General features: G+C 51.1%; 1 protein-coding gene across 1 annotated transcript in view; it reads right to left on the bottom strand.

Annotated features, from left to right (window-relative positions):
• LOC139235123 (protein transport protein Sec24C-like) overlaps positions 1 to 22,767 on the bottom strand; it is a 71,764-nt gene that overhangs the window by 16,288 nt on the left and 32,709 nt on the right. The window contains exons 10-19 of the mRNA XM_070866317.1: positions 20,176 to 20,300; positions 16,355 to 16,546; positions 15,527 to 15,620; positions 12,224 to 12,340; positions 10,667 to 10,837; positions 9,893 to 9,989; positions 6,125 to 6,270; positions 5,225 to 5,363; positions 3,144 to 3,265; positions 1,358 to 1,537 (exon numbers count right to left, since the gene is read on the bottom strand). Of these exons, the coding sequence (XP_070722418.1) occupies positions 1,358 to 1,537; positions 3,144 to 3,265; positions 5,225 to 5,363; positions 6,125 to 6,270; positions 9,893 to 9,989; positions 10,667 to 10,837; positions 12,224 to 12,340; positions 15,527 to 15,620; positions 16,355 to 16,546; positions 20,176 to 20,300 (1,383 nt within the window). The remainder of the gene's footprint in view (positions 1 to 1,357; positions 1,538 to 3,143; positions 3,266 to 5,224; positions 5,364 to 6,124; positions 6,271 to 9,892; positions 9,990 to 10,666; positions 10,838 to 12,223; positions 12,341 to 15,526; positions 15,621 to 16,354; positions 16,547 to 20,175; positions 20,301 to 22,767) is intronic.

Here is a 22,767-nt window from a genome sequence, read left to right as displayed (position 1 = left end):
GGGGTCTGGAACTCACGGCCTGAAAGGGTGGTAGAGGCAGAAACCCTCACCACAATTAAAAAGTACTTGGATGTGCACCTGAAGTGCTGTAACCTACAGGGCTACGGACCAAGAGCTGGAAAGTGGGATTAGGCTGGGTAGCTCTTGGTCGGCCGGCGCGGACACGATGGGCCGAATGGCCTCCCACCGTGCTGTAAATTTCTATGGTTCTATGAGGTGCTCCCAAGTTGCCACTGCCCAGCGGTCTTTCGAGGGCGAAACAAACCCGGCCTTCAGTTGACTCACTCGAGAGACAATGGCCATTTTACTCTGCAGTTGGATACTGACAGGCTTGGGCCTAGCCACTGGGGAGGGTACGAAGGCTTCAGAAATACTGGGTGACGATCCCTTCCACCTTTACTGCCACATCTTGGAAACGGTGCAAACCCTTGCGAACGTCTTGGTCCGGGAGCTGAGCTTCGAACCTCCCATCGTATCACTAAGATGGCCCATCTCCACCGGCGCCACACAGCCTGCCTGCAACCCTACACCACTCGCTCCACCAAACTCTGCCAAAAGGCTAACTTACACCTGTAGCCTCCCTCTGAATGGCTCAGAATTCGATGGAGCCGTGACTGTTGCCAGCACACCGGTAATACTCGGGGCGGAGGTGCAGCGAATGTTTTTGTGGCGGAGGAGCGGCGAGAGATCGCGGCGGAGGAGCGGCGAGAGATCGGGGCGGAAGAGCGGCGAGAGATCGGGGCGGAGGAGCGGCGAGAGATCGCGGCGGAGGAGCGGCGAGAGATCGTGGCGGAGGAGCGGCGAGAGATCGGGGTGGAAGAGCGGCGAGAGATCGGGGCGGAGGAGCGGTAAGAGATCGTGGGCGGAGGAGCGGCGAGAGATCGGGGTGGAAGAGCGGCGAGAGATCGGGGCGGAGGAGCGGCGAGAGATCAGGGCGGAGGAGCAGCGAAAGATCGCGGCGGAGGAACGGCGAGAGATCGCGGTGGAGGAGCGGTAAGAGATCGTGGGCGGAGGAACGGCAAATGAGGGTACGGGGGTCCAGAAGAGGCGAGGGCCCAGGGGCAGCACGGACCAGCCCACACTGCGATATGTGCACGCACTAGGTCTGTGCAGCAGAGCAGGTCTCCAGTCGACCTGGTTAACCCTTGCCACTGGACCAAGGCCTAGCTCTGTCAAGCCCGTGTGGTGGCTGGTGTGCAACGGTCACCCCACGTTAAAAAAATCCACGCACAGGCATCTTCCACCCTTCAACTGGAGTTCAGGACTGGAATATCAGATCCTCATTGAAACATCTGTGAACTCTTGTGGAAGCAAGTCATCCTCGTTCGAGGGGCCACCGATGATGATGAATACTCACTATGGGTAAAAGGCGAGGATAGAAGAAGACTCTGGTTTCTGCGATGTCCATGGACATGACGACCTGTCTGAGGTAGGCCCGTTCATCGATGGAGGTGTCTACCCCTGGGAGCAGCACACTACTTTTCCGCAGACAATTCAAATAAAGAGGAAAGACTTTCAGAAACTGTGGCATGACGAGCTGTTGGCAGCAAGGAATTCGAGTTAGCTCTAACGTTAAGGCGGCCATTAGTCCCGGCTTCAAGGCTCAGTGGCGGGCTTTGCGTTTTCACTTCTTAAATGGTTAACATTTTTCACTTTAGAGAACCAGTGTCAAAATCAAACAGCGTAACCGGGTTAGAACCAGGCATGGTTTCAGAATAAGGGGCCGGCCATTTAAAACGGAGATGAGGAGGAATTTCTTCTCTCAGAGGGTCGTGGAATCTTTGGAATTCTCTGTCCCAGAGAACTGTGGAGGCTGGGTCATTGAATATATTCAAGGCGGAGATAGCGAGATTGTTGAACTACAGGGGAGGAAAGGGTTATGGGGAGCGGGCAGGAAAGTGGAGTTGAGGCCAAGATCAGACCAGCCATGATCTCATTGAATGGCGGAGCAGGCTCGAGGGGCCGAATGGCCGACTCCTATTCCTTATGTAGAACCGGGGTAAGTCTGATCCCTGGCAACAGGCTTTAGTCTGGCCTCACAACACTGCCCCCTACTGCACCAGTGGGGCATTTTCTTTTCCCTTACGGAAGAGTCGAGCCCATTTGACACCGATCGCTGCAGTTGGCACGGAAGATAATTTCATCCAATCACTCTGGGCTGACCCCAAAACCCTGGGAAAGGTGAAAGGTCAGTGTGTTAACCAAGCGGATTGCCCTGCAGTCCTGTGTTCCCTATCTCCAAGGGGCCCAATAACAATGGACACAAAATAGCTGCTGCCTCACACTTGGTGGGATGGTGAAGTGTATCCCGCGTACAGGAAATAGCGGAATGTAGGTTCCCTTGAGCGAGTTTCGAAGCTCAGACAGCTGGAACGGCAGTGACACGCACTGCATAACCGGCTCTCTCGCCGGTCAGGTGGGCATTGCCCGGCAAGTCTCGGGGAGCTCGCTCCGAACCGGTATTCCCCAGGTCCGGCAACAGACTGAGAATGGCTGCCCGCCATCTCCAGCCAGCAGTGGGGCTTCCGAGCCACTCTCTCTGCCCTACGAGCCGCAAGGCCGGCAGTGGCTAAACCTGGCATTCCATCTGCCCCTTCGGCCAAATACAGCTACCGATGCTTTCCCTAAACCGCAACACCGGTGCTGTGCGTGCTAATGTCACCAACCGAGCGGCTTATTATTCAGTGGTGCGTGCACTCAAGTTTGTTATGTTAGGCGCTGGTTAATTTTCAAATCCCCCCTTCTTCTGATGTGAAGCAGCCCCAGGGTAAGAGTTGGGGTCAGGGGGGGGGGGAGGAGGGGGGCGGTGGAGGGGGGGAGGAGGGGGGGCGGTGGGGGTGGGGGTGTGGAAAGCCCCCCCACCTGCACCACTTCCCCTTTTACCGGCCTGGAAGCCCTTAGCAACCATCTGGCACCTCGCCACCGAGGCTCGGCGACGATTAGGAACTCGCGGTGTGAAGAATCCAAGCCGCTCGCTCCGTTCCCGCCGCCACGGTGCAACGCACTGGCCGTCTCAACTCCGCGACAACCAACCTCTTCCGCCCAGCGCCGACGGCAGACGCCGAACCGCGGTAGAGAAACCCTCGCCGCTCGCCGTTGGACTGACGGTGTAATCTATGGAGGGGAGGGATTCTGTGTCTCACCTGGCCCCCGCTGGGCGACGAATGGGCGCAGTGCTTGCGGTAACAGGCCAACATCCGAGTCGTGTGGCTCACCAGCTCCTCGCGCACTGTCTTGGTGGCGCGGCCAAGTATGGCGTGGTAAGCTGCCGGTTAAAGAGACACAACACTCCAGGTCAGCACAACATCCACGAGTAGGGTTGCCAACTTTGGCTAGACGCATTCCTGATGGTTTCATCGTATGACCTTCCCGCCCTTCCCGGTCTAACGGCCATTTTTACCCCATGTTGCCTGGACTGGAGAATCTTAGCTCTGAGGAAAGATTGGATAGGCTGGGATTTATTTCCTTTGGAACAGAGGAGGCTGAGGGGAGACCTTATTGAGGTGTATAAAATTATGAGGGGCCTGGATAGAGTGGATAGGAAGGACCTGTTTCCCTTAGCAGAGGGGTCAACAACCAGGGGGCATAGGTTTAAAGTAATTGGTAGAAGGTTTAGAGAGGGGTTGAGGAGAAATGTTTTCACCCAGAGGGTGGTTGGGGTCTGAAAGGGTGGTAGAGGCAGAAACCCTCACCACATTTAAAAAGTACTTGGACATGCACGTGAAGTGCCGTAACCTACAGGGCTACGGACCGAGAGCGGAAAAGTGGGATTAGGCTGGGTAGCTCTTGGTCGGCCGGCGCGGACACGATGGGCCGAATGGCCTCCTTCCATGCTGTAAATGTTTATGATTTTATGAAACTAATCAAAGAACGTGTTCAAACAAACTGAAGGAGCACAAAATGTGTTTTACGGTCACTCTGATATTTCTCCAGGGTTTTTCCCAGCGGTGTCCCGGAGATTAACCTTCCATTGCTAGAGACTCCTGGACAACCTTGGGGGGTTGGTAAGCCTGTCCATTGGACCTACACGCTCAGCTCCTTCATGGAGCATAGGGGAGAGACAGCAATGCAGGGTGAGCTCCCCACTCTCTCACCACATTCCTGGGACAACCCCCCAACCCCAATCTCCACTTATCAGCTGGCAATAAAGACTTGCATTTATATAGCGCCTTTCATGACCACCGTATGTCTCAAAGCGCTTTACAGCCAATGAAGTACTTTTGGAGTGTAGTCACTGTTGTAATGTGGGAAACGTGGCAGCCAATTTGTGCACAGCAAGCTCCCACAAACAGCAATGTGATAATGACCAGATAATCTGTTTTTTTGTTATGTTGATTGAGGGATAAATATTGGCCAGGACACCGGGGAGAACTCCCCTGCTCCTGTCCGAAAAAGTGCCCTGGGATCTTTTACATCCACCTGAGAGAGCAGACGGGGCCTCGGTTTAACATCTCATCTGAAAGATGGCACCTTCGACAGTGCGGCACTCCCTCAGCACTGCACTGGGAGTGTCGGCCTGGATTTATGTGCTCAAGTCCCTGGAGTGGGACCTGAACCCACAACCTGCTGACTCAGAGGCCGGCGAAGGGGAAGCGGAAAGGTGTGCAAGGGCTCGTGATCAACGTTCCCGCTAGGCCGTGCAGCTGTCCGGAGATCCCGGTTATTGTGTATGGAGAAAGAGTCAGACTGAACACTGTGAGCTCAAAGTAATGTGTGACCTTAGTCTTTTGTTGCAGGTCTCCAGAGTGCCTCTCCAACCTGTGAAGCCTCCTTAAATACCTGTGCTCCCAAGGGATTATGGGATCCCTTGGGACTCCAGGGGATAAGCCCTCTGGTGGCTGTACAGAGTAAATACAAGTCCATATAGAACACTGGTCATCATTCACTTACCCCACACTTGTCCTTCCCTGCAGCGGGCACTGGTCAATGACCAGAAGCAGGCACCTTGATTGATGTTCTCTCTCTTGCTGTGGTGGCCCGAGCCTTGGCCCTGCGATGAGTTAAGTCAGCACGAGCCAAGGCGGACAGCTGGGCACTGCGTGATGTGTCCGTTAAACACCAGGCCACGAATGTAACTGTTGAGCCTGCAGTAGATTGTCAGTGCGAGATGTTCAGCAACATAGCACTTTGACTCGAAGTCTTGCGCTGTGTGCTGTCCGCCAACCTCGGACAACCTTGGCCCCCCACCCCCCGCCTCCCCACCCCCGTCAGCCACTTTACTCACCAATCTTGGCAAAGTAGTTCAACAGAGTTTCAGCCTGAGAGGTCCTGAAGGTCTCAATCAGCTGAGTGGAGCAGTTCAGGGTGACGTTGTGTATCCGGACTCTTCGCTGCCCACTAACCGTGCTGTAGAGGAGCACGAACTGGGGGAAGAGCAACAGTGATGGTCAGGTCAGTGCGAGGAGTAAGGACAGGTGCCTGAGGAGCCCATCACCATTCGGAACCCGCTCCCTCCCGGATTAAATAGAAAAGATGGATTCAATAATAAGGCAACTTTTTATCAAATCAAGGCAAGGCCTTCAGGCAGTGTGTAACTGTAAGAAAAGGAGCAGGAGTCGGACATTCGGCCCCTCGAGCCTGTTCCGCCATTCAGTAAGATCATGGCTGATCATCTACCTCAACTCCACTTCCCACCCGATCCCCATAACCCCTTGATTCCCCGAGAGTCCAAAGATCTATCGATCTCAGCCCTGAATATATTCAGAGACTCAGCATCCACAGCCCTCTGGGGCAGAGAATTCCAAAGATTCACCACCCTCTGAGTGAAGAAATTCCTCCTCATCTCAGTCCTAAATAACTGACCCCTTATCCTGAGACTGTGACCCCTGGTTCTAGACTCCCCAGCCCGGGGGAAACACCCTCCCTGCATCTACCCTGTCAAACCCTGTAAGAATTTTATACATTTCGACATTGGATCTACAATAGCTGAAAGAAGCTCATGCCCCCTCTGCACCAAATTCCCACTCTCACCAAATTCTCAACTTCCCACGCTGTTTACGATTCATTCAGCTAACATTACGCCCTTGTGTCGACACAGGAGAATGAAGATCCGATAGGATGGTGTGGAAAGAGAGAGGGAAGTTCAAAGTTTGTATGAAAGAAATAAAGCGGGTTATTTTCTCACCTGTATGGGGACTCCATCTTCCTCGCTCAGTTTCCCGTCGTGCCTGAACTCCACCAGTAGGGTTTTGTTGCTGTCAATCGCAGCCAGTTCCACCTCTGCCGTGTTCTTCATGTGCAAGGAGCCAAAATAATCAGTTGCTCTGAGACCTGGAACAAAACAAGTTTCAAAAGCAGCACTGCCTGGGGTCCTGCTCTTACACCAGAAATAGGATTCCCTCACGTGGCTGGGAGCGGGATCACTAGGACATGGCAAATGGAATATAATGTGGGGAAATGTGAAGTTATCCACTTTGGTAGGAAAAATAGAAAAGCAGAGTATTTTTTAAATGGTGAGAGATTGGGAAATGTTCAGAGGGACCTGGGGTCCTTGTACACCAATCACTGAAAGTTAACATGCAGGTACAGCAAGCAATTAAGAAAATAAATGGTATGTTGGCCTTTATTACAAGAGGATTTGAGTATAAGAGTAAAGATGCCTTACTGCAATTATACAGGGCCCTGGTGAGACCACACCTGGAGTACTGTGCACAGTGTCGGTCTCCTTACCTAAGGAAGGATATACTTGCCATTGAGGGAGCGCAATGAAGGTTCATCAGACTGATTCCTGGGATGGGGGGATTGTCCTATGAGGAGAGATTGAGTAGACTAGGCCGACATTCTCTAGAGTTTAGAAGAATGAGAGGTGATCTCATTGAAACATACAACATTCTTACAGGACTTGACAGGGTAGATGCAGGGAGGATGTTTTCCCCGGGCTGGGGAGTCTAGAACCAGGGGTCACAGTCTCAGGATAAGGGGTCAGCCATTTAGGACTGAGATGTGGAGAAACTTCTTCGCTCAGAGGGTGATGAATCTTTGGAATTCTCTGCCCCAGAGGGCTGCGGAGGCTCAGTCCTCGAGTATATTCAGAGAGGTAGGGGATCGGGCGGGAAAGTGGAGTTGAGGCAAAGGATCAGCCATGATCTCATTGAATGGCGGGTCAGGCTCGAGGGGCCTGCTCCTATTTCTTACGTTCTTATGGTCTTTTGCTGTGATCAAACCCAATGGGGCGAGTGGAGGGGGAGGAAGCAGGGAGATGGGGGGAAGGGATATTTCCACAGGCCCAATGCCCGTTGCCAGTGGAGCTGGAAAGCAGTCTAGGAGCGGGGGAGAATTTTAGCATACTCAAAAAGCAAAGGAAAAAAGGATATTTTGTCATTTGGACTTTCAGCTGCAGAAGTGACACCGGTGGGTACGACAAGGAGACATTATGGGGCCAAGTTTCGAGCTGCGCCTAGAACGGCGCAGTCCCGACCTGGACGCCCGTTTTTCGCGCCACAAAGTGCGCCTAAAAAACTTCCAGATTCTCCGGCTCCCTGCAGGTCCTCTGGCCCTCGGCGCAGCGCAGCAAGAGCTGCAGGGGGCGGAGCCAGGTCCCTGCGCTGAAAACAGTGCCGGGACCTCTGCACATGCGCGCTACAGTGAGCGCGCATGTGCAGTAGCACCAGGCGCCCAAAACTGTGTGGGAGGGGCCCGAAGCACGCAGCCCCTAGCCCTGGCCCAATGGCCTCACTGGGGCTGCGTGAATAAGGCTCCTCCCACGGCCAGCTCCTGCTTCCTCCTGACCCGACCCGACTCCCGACTCCCGCTTCCCGCCCCCCGCCCCCCCCGACCCCGACCCGACACCGACCCGACTCCCGCTTCCCGCCCCCCCGCCTCCGGACCGGACCCGACACCGACCCGACTCCCGCTTCCTCCCCTCCCCCCCAGCCCCTGGACCCGACCCGACACCGATCCCGACCTGATCCACCTGTAAATCTGGTGCTGGGGACGGGCCCGGCCCGTTCAGCCTCCCTCCCCCTTCTCCTTCCCCCCCCCCATCTCCTTTCCCCCCCTCTCCTTTCCCCCCTTCTCCTTTCCCCCCCTTTTTCTTTCCCCCCTTCTCCTCCTCCCCCCTTCCCCCTTCTCCTCCTCCCCCCCTTACCCCTTCTCCCCCATCCCTCCCCCTTCCCTCCCTCTGCTCCCCCCCTCTCTCCCTCTACCCCCCTCCTCCCCCTCCCCTCGCTGTCAGAAACACAGACACTGACAGACAGAGAATGAGAGACACAGACAGACAGACAGAGAGATAGAGACACTGACAGAGACACACTGGGGGGGCATCCCAGCACGCTGTTGGAGGGCTCCCGGTGCTGCAGTCGGTAAGTAGAAAATGTTTTATTTTTTGATTTAAAAAAAAAATTATTTCTTATTAATTTTTTTTGATTGATTTATTGGTTGATTTATTGATGTATTTATAATTTATTATTGATGATGGCTCTTTATTTGTAAAACTGAAGTGTTTAATGTTTGTAAACTTCCCTTTAAACCCCCCCCCCCCCATTACCTACACCTGATTTGTAACCTACGCCTGATTTTCTAAAGTGTTGACAAGGTTTTTTCGAGCGTACAAAAATCTTCACTTACTCCATTCTAAGTTAGTTTGGAGTAAGTTTTCACTGACGAAACTTTGAAAACAGGTGTAAGTGGCCGGCACACCCACTTTTGAAAAAAAAATTCTGTTCCAAAGTGAAACTGTTCTAACTGACTAGAACTGGAGCAAACTAAATGGCGAGAATTCCGATTTCTAAGATACTCCGTTCTACACCAGTTGCTCCTAAAAATCAGGAGCAAATCATGGCGAAACCTGGGGCCTACAGGTGAGTAGAGACGCTAATGTTGGCATTCAAATTACAGGTTGAGCGTCCAAAATCCGGAGTTCCGGAATGATCCGGATTCCGGACCGATTGGTGGCAGGGTCGTCCGGGATCCGTAAAATATTCCGGAATCCGGACCCGCCGAACCTGCCGACCACCAGGTCCCGCCGCTGCCCGACCTCGGGCCTCGCCTCACCGCCATTGCCCTTACCTCGAGACCTCCTCGCCGCCCGAACACCTCCTCCGCGATGGGCCTACCCGACCAGCTCCCCGGCTGCGGGGCCCGCCCGACGACCTCATCGCCCGACGAGCATCACCGCCCCCCTTCTGACGTTCCGAAATCCGGAAATGCCCGAACCTGGGCTCGGGTGTTTCCGGATTCGTGACGTCAGAAAGACGGTCCAAAATCTGGCGAAACACAAAATCCGGAATGGCCTCGATCCTGAGGGTTCCGGATTCAGGGCGCTGCACCTGTACAACGCCAACTAGTGGCCTTACTGCGCAGTGACGCTTTAACATTGGAATTCCCATTAGAACTGCTCACAAAACTTGCACCTTATGCAAGATTTTTCTATATAAAGTCTAACAAGTAAAAATAATATTTGTATGATGGCCAATCATAATTCACCGGGGCAAAACGCAAAATACTGAAAGAAAATGAATTTGCAGAGATTTAATAAGCAAGTGTGAGGTAATGTATTTGGGGAAGGCTAACAAGGCAAGGGAATACACAATAAATGGTAGAACACTGAGAATTGTCGAGGAACAGTTGGACCTTGGGGTGCAGGTCCACAGATTCCTGGAGGCAGCAGGACAGGTAGAGAAGGTGGTTAAGAAGGCATACGGGATACTTTCCTTTGTTAGCTGAGGCACAGAATATAAGAGCAGGGAGGTTATGCTTGAACTGTATAAAACAGCTAGAATACTGTGACCAGTTCTGGTCACCACATTACAGGAAGGATGTGATTGCACTAGAGAGGAAAAGTGAGGGTAGAGAAGGGGTTGCACAGGTTTGAGATCTAGGGAAGGAGTTAGATGACTTGGAGGTCAGCACATTAACTCAGTGAAAAAAAAATTCTCAAATTCAGGAAGTGTACCTTTCCTTGTGTGAACCTTCATCACAGCATTGAATCCGATCACCTTCTCCACATCCTTCCGAAGGTCATTTTGGAACTGCTCTGCATCTCGGTCAGCCTGCAAATCAGATCAAACAGATGGGTTATAGGGGTGTTGGAAATCCTGTCACTGAGCGATATACCTCATTAGGCTATTATAGTTCAAAGCCTCCCTGATAAAGTGCAACATCCCCACCGACACCTGGGAGTCCCTGGCCAAAGACCGCCCTAAGTGGAGGAAGAGCATCCGGGAGGGCGCTGAGCACCTCGAGTCTCATCGCCGAGAGCATGCAGAAATCAAAATGATCAAATAATCTGTTTTTTGTTATGTTGATTGAGGGATAAATATTGGCCAGGACACCGGGGATAACGCCCCTGCTCTTCTTACGCCGTGGGATCTTTGACGTCCGCCTGAGAGAGGAGACGGGGCCTTGGTTTAACGTATTAAAGATGGCACCTCTGACAGTGCAGCACTCCACTGGAGTGTCAGCCTAGATTTTTGAGCTCAAGTCTCTCGAGTGGGACTTGACCCCACGACCTTCTGACTTGGAGGTGAGAGTGCTACCAAGATGCCTTGGGGTCTTTTACATCCACCTCAGAGGGCAGACGGGGCCTCAGTTTAATGCCTCATCCGACTGCAAATCTCCGTAGCGGGACTTGAACCCACAACCTTCGGACTCGGAAGCCAGCGTGCTACCCATTGACACTTGGCTAGACGGCACTGAAGCAGACGGATTAAGAAGGAAGCACGTTTACCTTGAAGTTGTTGTACTTGTAGAGGTTGCCTCCCGTCCTGAGGGTCAGCAGTCCCAGCGAGACCACGTCCACATACTGCTCGGGGAAGAGGAAGAGGTCCACGCAGCAACCTTGCAGCACGCACTGCGTCGACAGCTTCTGGTAGTAGCTGCTCTGGGGCTGGAAGAGAATCTAACACACCAAGCAAGGCTTGGTCAAAGAGGTAGGTTTTAAGGAGCATCTTAAAGCAGGAAAGAGAGGTAGAGAGACGGAGAAGTTTAGGGAGGGAGTTCCAGAGCTTGGGGCCCAGGCAGCTGAAGGAGAATGCAGAGATAGGGAGGGGGCGAGGGCCATGGAGGGATTTGTAAACAAGGATGAGAGTTTTGAAATTGAGGCATTGCTTAACCGGGAGCCAATGTAGGTCAGCGAGCACAGGGTGATGGGTTGGTGGGACTGGGTGCGAGTTAGGACACGGGGCAGCGAGCACAGGGGGTGATGAATGGGTGGGACTGGGTGCGAGTTAGGACACGGGGCAGCGAGCAAAGGGGGTGATAGGTGAGTGGGACTTGGTGCGAGATAGGACATGGGCTGCCGAGTTTTGGATGACCTCAAGTTTACGTAGGGTAGAATGTGGGAGGCCGGCCAGGAGTGCGTTGGAATAGTCAAGTCTAGAGGCAACAAAGGCTTGGATGAGGGTTTCAGCAGCGGATGAGCTGAGGCAGGGGCGGAGACGGGCGATGTTACGGAGGTGGAAATAGGTCAAAGATTCGGTTAACATGTGACACACAGGAATTTCAATCTTTTCAAATCTATCACACATTGGAGCGACAGACTGTCATCAAAACTCAATCAGTCTGAGCATCAGTGCGTATCTGTGTCTGTGCTCTATACGTTATAAATAGATGGAGTGTGGATTATAGAATGGTCATTGGGAGTCTCCAATCTGTTTCCAACTCAACGCGGGTTAATAAGAATTGCAGTTCTCCGTGTTGGGTAAGGGGCAGCACATTTAACCGGATTTAGCTTGGGATTACTTTCTACCCTTCCCTGTCCGGAGCTGGGGTCCATCCCCGCACCTCCCGTCCCCCCACCCCCCATCCCCCCAGTACGGAGCTGTGGTTCATTCTCCCCCACCCCAGTCTGAAACTGGGGTCCATTCCATCCCCCCACGTCCGGAGATGGGGTCCATTCCCCCCCTCCCCCCAGTCCAGAGTTGTGGTCCATTCCCGTGCCCCCCCCAGTCGGGAGCTGGGGTCCATTCCTGCGCTCCCCCCCCAGTCCGAAGCTGGGGTCCACTCCCCCCCCACCCCCCCGTCCAGAGTTGTGGTCCATTCCTCCCCCCCTCTCCCCCCCCCCCCCCGTCGGGAGCCGGAGTCCATTCTTGCACCCACCCCACCAGTCCGGAGCTGGGGTCTATTCCCTCCTCCAGTCCGGAGCTGGGGTCCATTCCTTCCCTCCCCCCGGTCGGGAGCCGAGGTCAGCCTGTACTGTATTCTCAGTTTGGCCACACTAGCTAGCGATCAAAGCCTTGAAGCATCGCTGTGGATCAGTGAAGCTGGGTTCCCCCGCCCGCCTTACCTTCTCCTTGTTGGTGCCGATGAAGCTGGCATCGTCGCGGTTCCTCAGCGCACCCGGGGCGTTGGTGGTGGGCAGGGCCGTGTGGAATATGAAGAGTTTGCCTGAGCACTCAGCAGCCTGGCAGGACAAAAGGAGAGACGGTGAGCATGCTCAGAATGGGTGTTCTTGCAGAACCAGACGCTGCAGTGTCCAGTGTTTTAGCCCTGAGGTGAGACTCAATGCACCATCTCCTCTAACTCACTCCTTCCCACAAACTCCCTACTTCCTTCAGTTCTTCATTCCTCTTTATAATGTCTAACCTCAGTATCAACTTGCGATTCCATGTCCTTCCCTGCTGTGCTGTTCAGATTCGATGCACCACCACTCTGCGGTTTGCTCCCTCACTTTGGCTTCTCAATGAAGAAAAGTCTTTGGAATTGTGCTGGGCCTCCTTTGCACGGACTCAACTGCAGTCATGGCATCCTGTTTGTTGCCAATCGAACCGCCTTGGACTCTGCCACAAGTGGTCAGCTCAGAATCCCAAACTCTCCCCGGCTCCTGTTCGAGAATGGAAACCTGCCCCGCCCCCAAGCAGGAGTGCGGATCCCATTTACTGGGTGGCCAACCCTTGATCCTAGCACACTGGGGGGGGGGGGGGGGGGAATAGACCCCAGCTCCGGACCAGCACACTGCACATCCACAGAATGTTCCACTGATCTTGCCCTGGGTTGAGGAAGAAGAACGTGACTGCCCACACTCTCCTGCTTTTGCCAGCACTGTTGTACAGCAGGGAAGGACCTGGGGAAGGAAATATTATTTGAATGGGGAGAAATTACAACATGCTGCGGTGCAGAGGGACCTGGGGGTCCTTGTGCATGAATCCCAAAAAGTTAGTTTGCAGGTGCAGCAGGTAATCAGGAAGGCGAATGGAATGTTGGCCTTCATTGCGAGAGGGATGGAGTACAAAAGCAGGGAGGTCCTGCTGCAACTATACAGGGTATTGGTGAGGCCGCACCTGGAGTACTGCGTGCAGTTTTGGTCACCTTACTTAAGGAAGGATATACTGGCTTTGGAGGGGGTACAGAGACGATTCACTAGGCTGATTCCGGAGATGAGGGGGTTACCTTATGATGATAGATTGAGTAGACTGGGTCTTTACTCGTTGGAGTTCAGAAGGATGAGGGGTGATCTTATAGAAACATTTAAAATCATGAAAGGGATAGACAAGATAGAGGCAGAGAGGTTGTTTCCACTGGTCGGGGAGACTAGAACTAGGGGGCACAGCCTCAAAATACGGGGGAGACAATTTAAAACCCAGTTGAGAAGGAATTTCTTCTCCCAGAGGGTTGTGAATCTGTGGAATTCTCTGCCTAAGGAAGCAGTTGAGGCTAGCTCATTGAATGTATTCAAATCACAGATAGATAGATTTTTAACCAATAAGGGAATTAAGGGTTACGGGGAGCGGGCGGGTAAGTGGAGCTGAGTCCACGGCCAGATCAGCCATGATCTTGTTGAGTGGCGGAGCAGGCTCGAGGGGCTAGATGGCCTACTCCTGTTCCTAATTCTTATGTTCTTATGAAGCATTTGGGATGGTCTACCAAGGCAAGGGAATAGGCATTAAATAGTACGACACTGAAAAATGTAGAGGAACAAAGGGACCTTGGAGTGCAGGTCCACAGATCCCTGAAAGTAGCAGGCCGAGTGGATAAGATGGTTAAGAAGGCATGCGAGATACTTGCCTTTGTTAGTCGAAGCATGGAATACAAGAGCAGGGTGGTTATGCTTGAACTGTATAAAACACTAGTTAGGCCGCAGCTGGAGTACTGCGTGCAGTTCTGGTCACCACATTACAGGAAAGATGTGATTGCACTGGAAAGGGTACAGAGAAAGTTTACATGAATGTTGCCGGGACTGGAGAATTTTGGCTATGAGAAAAGTTTGGATAGGCTGGGTCTGTTTTCTTTGGAACAGAGGAGGCTGAGGGGAGACCTGATTGAGGTGTATAAAATTATGAGGGGCCTGGATAGAGTGGATAGGAAGGATCTATTTCCCTTAGCAGAGGGGTCAACAACCAGGGGGCATCGATTTAAAGTAATTGGGGGAGTTTTAGAGGAGATATGAGGGGAAATGTCTTCACCCAGAGGGTGGTGGGGGTCTGGAACTCACTGCCTGAAAGGGTGGTAGAGGCAGAAACCCTCACCACATTTAAAAAGTACTTGGATGTGCACCTGAAGTGCCGTAACCTGCAGGGCTACGGACTGAGAGCTGGAAAGTGGGATTAGGCTGGGTGGCTCTTGGTCGGCAGGCACAGACACGATGGGCTGAATGGCCTCCTTCCGTGCTGTAAATTTCTATGATTCTGTGATCCAATATGATCCCGATGATACACTGTGGAGGCACTGCAAAGGTTGCCTTGGATCATTCCAGCCTTTCTACACTTCGAAAGGGCGCATTGCCCTGCAGTGGTGCGAGATTGGCTTCACCTAACCAGATAAAGGTAAGGAATTATCGAGCGAGACTGCCCATCTCAGTGCTATATCAAGAGCAGTTTTGTCCTGTTAAATTATCTTCACTAGGAGGTGGGTTCCAGTTCAAGCCCTCAGAGATTCTGGTGCCTAATCAGTCTTGGCTGGATTCAAACCCGGGATCGGGAGGGTGAAACCAGGAATCTGAAATTAGCACACAACGGAGACTGCTGCAGTGAACCTGTTGTGAGGAGATAGGTATCCGTATCTAACCAGATCCCGTTGTATGCCAGACAGCGAGGACTTGTATTCAGGGAGTGCCAAGGGAGTTGAGGGTTATGGGGAACAGGCAGGGAAGTGGAGTTGAGGCCAAGATCGGCTCAGCCATGATCTTATTGAATGGCGGAGCAGGCTCGAGGGGCCGAATGGCCGATTCCTGCTCCTATTTCTTATGTTCTTACGTTCATTCATGTTGTCAGGTAATCCAAACTTACTTCACAGCCAGCGAATTACTTCTGAATGAATGGACGAGCGACCAACTAATCTGTTTTTGGCGGTGTTGGTTGAGGGAGGAATAATGGCCAGGACACTGGGAGAAGTCCCAGTCTGTCAGATCCTGTCAGATGGCACTGTGGGATCTTACAGAATGACTACAGAATACAGAATACAGCGTTGCAAAACTCATGGAAATGTTAAGACTATGAACAATAACAATGTTGTGAGCTGCAGGAAGGTGACCATGCAGATTGTGGTGTGGAGCAGACTTGGCTTGGCCGACTGCGCAACACATGGGCGACAACTAGCTGCGCTGACGTTACTTCAAGTTCAAAGTTAAAAAGCAAACTCGCCGCCTTGTTACCTTCAGAGCCTCCAGGCCAGCCTGGACAACGGGGCCAAACAGAATGTCCACCTCAAGACTGTTGGCAAACAGTAGTGGGATCCTATCCAGCAAACTGAAATACATGGAGCAGAGATAGCATCTGTTAAACGCTGCCCATCAGAGCCAGTCTCTTCGGTACAATACGCAGAACATAACTGCGAATAAGGTCCCAGCCTTTTCTACATGGAACAGCACACTGGCTGGAGAATGCCCTCGAAGGCCGACTTCTGTACAGGTTCCATCAAATATCCAGTTGTGGCTGACTTGAACTATTAAAGCCAAGAAGTTGCAGGTTGTGATCATGTAGCACAGAAAGAGGCCGCTGGGCCCAACGTGCCTGTGCCAGCTCTTTGAGCGATCCAGTTAGTCCCAGTCCTCTGCTCTATCCCCACAGCCCTTCCCCTTCAAGTATTCATCTATTTCACTTCTGAAAGTTATCATTGAATCTGCTCCCACCGTCCTTTCAGACAGCACGTCCCAGATCACAACTCGCTGCGTAAAAAGGTTTTTCCTCGTGTCGCCTCCGGTTCTTTCCCAATCAACTTAAATTCTCCCCATCGCGCCTCTTTTTCCGAGATATCCTCACAAGGGAGGCCTCAACAACAACAACTTGTATTTGTGTAGTGCCTTTAACGTAGTAAAACGTCCCAAGGTGCTTCACAGCAGTGTTATAAGAAAAAACAGATAAATTTGACACCGAGCCACACAGGAAGAAATTACGGAAGGGGACCAAAAGCTTGGGCAAAGAGGTAGGTTTTAAGCAGCGACCACGTGCAGGGTACAGATCCCGCAGAGCTTTGTTCTTACCTGTCAATGACGGCCTTTGATTCCTTCGCGTTGACCAGGAACCCGTCCAGCAGTGGCATGGCCACATCAGAGACATCGGTCATCACCACCATCTGTGGCTGAATCAGCGTGCTCTTCACGTTGTAGAAATGCAGAACCTTATCGTACGTTATGAATCCCACTCTGACCGCTGACTCCTCAGCTCCGTGCTCCCTGCAAAGCAAACACCTTGGTGTATTGTAAGCACCCGTGAGTAGAGCGGTCGAGGGGGTCGTTCAGTCCGACTGCCTGCCTCTCTTCCGCGGTTACATCGAGCCAGGGTGCCCCTGGAGATGGAGCACGCGGTGTGCACCGGTACGCTCGCGGCCTTCCGCGAGAGGTGGGCTCCGGAGAGACTGGAGTGCATCATCACCCCTGGCAACCCAATTTTAATTTGATCTGCTAAGTTTAAAGTTTTGTTAATTTGTGTGTTCTCGTGTCCCTGTAATAAGGGGGCACTCGGCTTTATCGTTTAATTCAAAATAGTTACAGAGCTGTTGCATTGTGAGTGGCTTAGCCAGTCACGTGATACTGACAAAACTCAATAAAACCCCAGCCAGTTGGGTTCGGAGGATCCACGATGAGGCGGCTGGTTGTGAGCCTGTTGGATAGACTGGTAATGTGTAATGTGATTGTTAAACCTTTTGCGATTGGTTCTTAATAGCAATGTGTTGCTATGAATTCTTAAGCAAAGAACCCATGAAGCAAAGACATTACACCTGGAACTGATTTTTAAAAATTAATTTATGGGATGTGGGCGTCACTGGCAAGGCCGGCATTTATTGCCCATCCTGACTTGCCCCTTGAGAAGGTGGTGGTGAGCCACCTTCTTGAACCGCTGCAGTCCGTGTGGTGAAGGTGCTCGCACTTCTTTGTAGCGGTATAGTACAACGGAGTGTCTCGCTGGGCCATTTCACAGGGCAGTTAAGAAGCAACCACATTGCTGTGGGTCTGGAGTCACATACAGGCCAGTATTTCCCAGATCCTAACAATTAAGCATTTTAAACAGCAGCAAGCGGAACTATACTGGGCATCCACGGCCCATTGACCTGTGGACTGGACAAAATACCACAGGAAGACTGAGAATATACAGAGCCTTCCGACTGCGACATCAAATCCCCAAAAGCTGGTCTCAATGTACTCTTACACCTCGCTGTCCTGTAACATGCCTCTGGGCCCATGTGGCATCATTATACCTGTTCTAAGAGAGAGAATTTTAAATAAGAAATATGAACATTAGAATCAGGAGCAGGAGTAGGCCCTTCGAGCCTGGTAAGACAAGATCATGGCTGATCTTCGACCTTAGACGAGGGGATTAAATGCAGTATCTCCAAATTTGCGGATGACACTAAGTTGGGTGGCAGTGTGAGCTGCGAGGAGGATGCTATTAGGCTGCAGAGTGACTTGGATAGGTTAGGTGAGTGGGCAAATGCATGGCAGATGAAGTATAATGTGGATAAATGTGAGGTTATCCACTTTGGTGGTAAAAACAGAGAGACAGACTATTATCTGAATGGTGACAGATTAGGAAAAGGGAAGGTGCAACGAGACCTGGGTGTCATGGTACATCAGTCATTGAAGGTTAGCATGCAGGTACAGCAGGCGGTTAAGAAAGCAAATGGCATGTTGGCCTTCATAGCGAGGGGATTTGAATACAGGGGCAGGGAGGTGTTGCTACAATTGTACAGGGCCTTGGTGAGGCCACACCTGGAGTATTGTGTACAGTTTTGGTCTCCTAACTTGAGGAAGGACATTCTTGCTATTGAGGGAGTGCAGCGAAGATTCACCAGACTGATTCCCGGGATGGCGGGACTGACCTATCAAGAAAGACTGGATCAACTGGGCTTGTATTCACTGGAGTTCAGAAGAATGAGAGGGGACCTCATAGAAACGTTTAAAATTCTGACGGGTTTAGACAGGTTAGATGCAGGAAAAATGTTCCCAATGTTGGGGAAGTCCAGAACCAGGGGTCACAGTCTGAGGATAAGGGGTAAGCCATTTAGGACCGAGATGAGGAGAAACTTCTTCACCCAGAGAGTGGTGAACCTGTGGAATTCTCTACCACAGAAAGTAGTTGAGGCCAATTCACTAAATATATTCAAAAGGGAGTTAGATGAAGTCCTTACTACTCGGGGGATCAAGGGTTATGGCGAGAAAGCAGGAAGGGGGTACTGAAGTTTCATGTTCAGCCATGAACTCATTGAATGGCGGTGCAGGCTAGAAGGGCTGAATGGCCTGCTCCTGCACCTATTTTCTATGTTTCTATGTTTCTATGTTAACTCCACTTTGCCGTCTGATCCCCATATCCCTTGATTCCCCTAATGTCCAAATATCTATCGATCTCAGCCTTGAATATACTCAACAATTCAGCATCCACAGCGTTCTGGGGCAGAGAATTCCAAAGATTCACCACCCTCTGAGTGAAGAAATTCCTCCTCATCTCAGTCCTAAATGGCTGACCCCTTATCCTGAGACTGTGACCCCTGGTTCTAGACTCTCCAGCCCGGGGGAAACATCCTCTCAGCACCTACCCTATCAATCCCCCTCAGTGTCTTGTATGTTTCAATGGTATCACCTCTCATTCTTCTAAACTCCAGAGAGTATGGGCCCAAATACAAGATTCTGAGGCAATTGCCCAGGTAGATGCTGAGAATTTGTTTCCCCCGGGCTGGAGAGTCTAGAACCAGTGGTCACAGTCTCAAGATAAGGGGTCAGCAATTTAAGACTGAGATGAGGAGGAATTTCTTCACTCAGACTGTTGTGAATCTTTGGAATTCTCTACCCCAGAGGGCTGTGGAGGCTCAGTCTTTGAGTATATTCAGGGCTGAGATCGATAGATATTTGGACTCCAGGGATATGGGGATTGTGCGGGAAAGTGGAGTTGAGGTCGAAGATCAGCCAAGATCTTATTAAATGGCGGAGCAGGCTCGAGGGGAGTATGGCCTACTCCTGCTCCTAATTGTGTGCTTATTTATTGTAGCGTGGTTCAGCCCATTGAAAGAAACCAGGTATTGGAATTTATAGGGTAATAATTTGTATACGCGAATGTTGAGAGTCAGACAGGAGTCGTACAGCTTTTTACATCAATACACCTCATTGTCATTTAGTCACATATTGTGCTGTGAACAAATAGAAACAGAGTTTGCCAAGCATTTCTGTCACCGAAATGAGATTTCTTTAAACGTTCCGCATGTTCAGTTCGGCCCAAAGAGGATACACTCAGGATCGTGTGACTGTTGTTAGCATTTGAAGGCCTGGGTGGAGGCTGAACATACCTCAAGGTTCAATAGAAAGAAAGACTTGGATTTATATAGCGCCTTTCACGACCATCAGACGTTGCAAAGCGCTTTACAGCCAATGAAGTACTTTTGGAGTGTAGTCACTGTTGTAATGTGGGAAACGCGGCAGCCAATTTGCGCACAGCAAGCTCCCACAAACAGCATTGTGATAATGACCAGATAATCTGTTTTTGTTATGTTGATTGAGCGATAAATATTGGTTCCAGGACACCGGGGATAACTCCCCTGCTCTTCTTCGAAATAGTGCCATGGGATCTTTTACATCCACCTGAGAGAGCAGACGGGGCCTCAGTTTAACGCCTCATCCGACAGACGGCACCTCCGACAGTGCAGCACTCCCTCAGCACTGCACTGGAGTGTCAGCCTCTTTTTTTTTGTGCTCAAGTCCCTGGAGTGGGACTCGAACCCAAAACCTTCTGACTTAAATTGCGAGAGTGTCACACCGAGCCCCGGCTGACACTAATCACTGCAAATGGACAACGTTATGTGCTGACGGCTCCCTACCTGGGCAAGCACTGCACCACCTTCTTCAACTCAGCGCAGGTCAGCCGGAGCAGCCCGCTCCTCACGGCGTTGTAGGACACGTCGATCATGAAAATGAATCCCGCTGAGCTCGGGCCCCGATCGCCCTGAGGCAGAACAAAGGAGGAGGGTGGAGAAACCGCCAGGATTATTTTTACATCAGACCCCGACCACAAACCCTGACCCTCACTGGAAGCCCCAATACAACGGGAGCTATTCAGGCTCTCTCGGCGGAGGCTCCTGTCTTTGGGAAGCAGAGTCGACAGGAAACGCAGTCGGCTGCCGTCCGAAAAACAAACTGTGGTGGGTGGCAGGGGCTGAGGGTCTTGTGAGCTGCCAACCGAACCACTTCTGCCTCGATGGAGGATGGCGCTGAGTGGAAGTGTCAACGGGAGGGTGAAACCAACCCTGGAACACAAGCACTCCTTGCAATGTATGCATCTGTGAGGATGCTCACAGGATTGTAGCGCTGTTGAAAGGGGGCCATCAACCGGTCCAGGCAGCGGGCGGTCGAGGGGGTCATTCAGCCCGACTGCCTGCCTCTCTTCTGCAGTTACATCCGGGCCAGGGCGTCCCTGGAGATGGAGCAGGCGGTGTCGACCGGTACGCTCGCGGCCTTCCGCGAGAGGTGGGTGCCGGAGGCACTGGAGTGCATCATCACCCCCGGCAACCAAATTTTAAATTGATTTTATATATTTTAAAGTTTAATTTGTTTTTATTGCCGGTTTTAGTGTCCCCGACCTTTTAGCCAGGGGGCACTTGTATAATTTATGGTTTTAGTGTCCAAAAAAAACCACACAAAAAACAAAAAAAAAGGGCATTGAAAAGTGTTTGGAGTGTCCCCCGCCCCCCTTTATTCAGGGGGCACTTGAACTAATTGTTTATTTTGTTTCACAACTAAAAGAGTTGTAGAGCTGTTGAAAAGTAGCCATTAACCGGTCCAGGCAGCGGGCGGTCGAGGGGGTCGTTCAGCCTGACTGCCTGCCTCTCTTCCGCAGTTACATCCGAGCCAGGGTGTCCCTGGAGATGGAGCACGCAGTGTCCACCGGTACGCTCGCGGCCTTCCGCGAGAGGTGGGCGCCGGAGGGACTGGAGTGCACCATTTCAACAGGAAACAGAATTTTAATTTGATCTGATTTGAAAAAGGTTCCCTTTAATTTCAAATTGTTAAATTGTGGTTTTTGGTGCCTCAAAAAAAAGGGGCCACTTGATTTAAAGTTACTCTTCAAAATAGTTGTAGAGCTGTTGCACTGTGAGTGGCTTAGCCAGTCACGTGATGTTCACAAGACTCAATAAAACCCCAGCCAATTGGGTTCGGGGGATCCACGATGAGGCAGGTGGTTGTGAGCCTGGTGGATGAACTGGTAATGTGTAGTGTGATTGTTAAACCTTTGCTAATAAACCAACTAGTTCTTAATAGCAATGTGTTGCTATGAATTCTTAAGCAAAGAACCCATGAAGCAAGTACATTACACCTGCTAACAGCGCCTCTGATCATCTGTCTGATGGATTTGACTGCGTTTATGGCTTGATCGCTGTATTATTTCTAAATCTATCTCACAGCTCTCATTAGAATACACTCTGGTCTATCATATTCTGTCTCTATAACAATAATAATAACTTGCATTTATATAGCGCCTTTAACAGATGCTTCACAAGGGTCTTCTAAAACAAAATTTGACACCGAGCCACATAAGGAAAAATGTTACGCAGGCGACCAAAAGCTTGGTCAAATAGGTATGTTTTTGAGGGGTGTCTTAAAGGAGGAAAGAGAGGCAGAGGTTTAGGGAGGGAATTTCAGAGTTTGGGGTGTAGGCAACAGAAGGCACGGCCACCAATGGTTGAGCGATTATAATCAGGGATACTCGAGGGTAGAATTAGAGCACAGACATCTCGGGGGGTTGTGGGGCTGGAGGAGATTCCAGAGATAGGGAGGGGCGAGACCATGGAGGGATTTGAAAACAAGGAGGAGAATTTTAAATTCGAGGCGTCGCTTAACCGGAAGCCAATATAGGTCAGCGAGCACAGGGGTGATGGGTGAGTACTACTCGGTGCGAGTTAGGACATGGGCTGTCGAGTTTTGGATCACCTCTAGTTTATGTAGGAAGGCCAGCCAGGAGTGCGTTGGAATATAAACCACTCAATTCAAATACAAACATTACTGGAAGCTCCTTTTGAAATAATTAAATACTGGATTTGTCACCAATAAGCAAAGTGATGCATTTTTATCGACCGTTTCGCTTGATATTGCCTTCTTTAATTGACATGGTATAGACAGGATTAAAAACAGCTTCACTCAGAAGAATTTTCCAGCTCATGTTGTTATAATAATCTGTTGGCTAGTCTGAAAAATAAGTGTTTTGGGAGCGGCAGAAAGCCCCTCAAAACCAAATATAAACATTCAATGTGATATGTTTGATATATGTTTATTACACAAATTAAGCTTGTATTCCCTAGAATTTAGAAGGTTAAGGGGTGATCTGATCAATGTTTACAGGATATTAGGGGAACAGATAAGGTAGATACAGAGAAACTATCTCCGCTGGTTGGGGAGTCTCGGACTCGGGGCACAGT

This window comes from Pristiophorus japonicus, chromosome 22 (genome assembly GCF_044704955.1).
Source record: "Pristiophorus japonicus isolate sPriJap1 chromosome 22, sPriJap1.hap1, whole genome shotgun sequence".
Lineage (NCBI taxonomy): Eukaryota > Metazoa > Chordata > Chondrichthyes > Pristiophoridae > Pristiophorus > Pristiophorus japonicus.
This window is presented reverse-complemented; position numbering and strand designations above follow the sequence as displayed.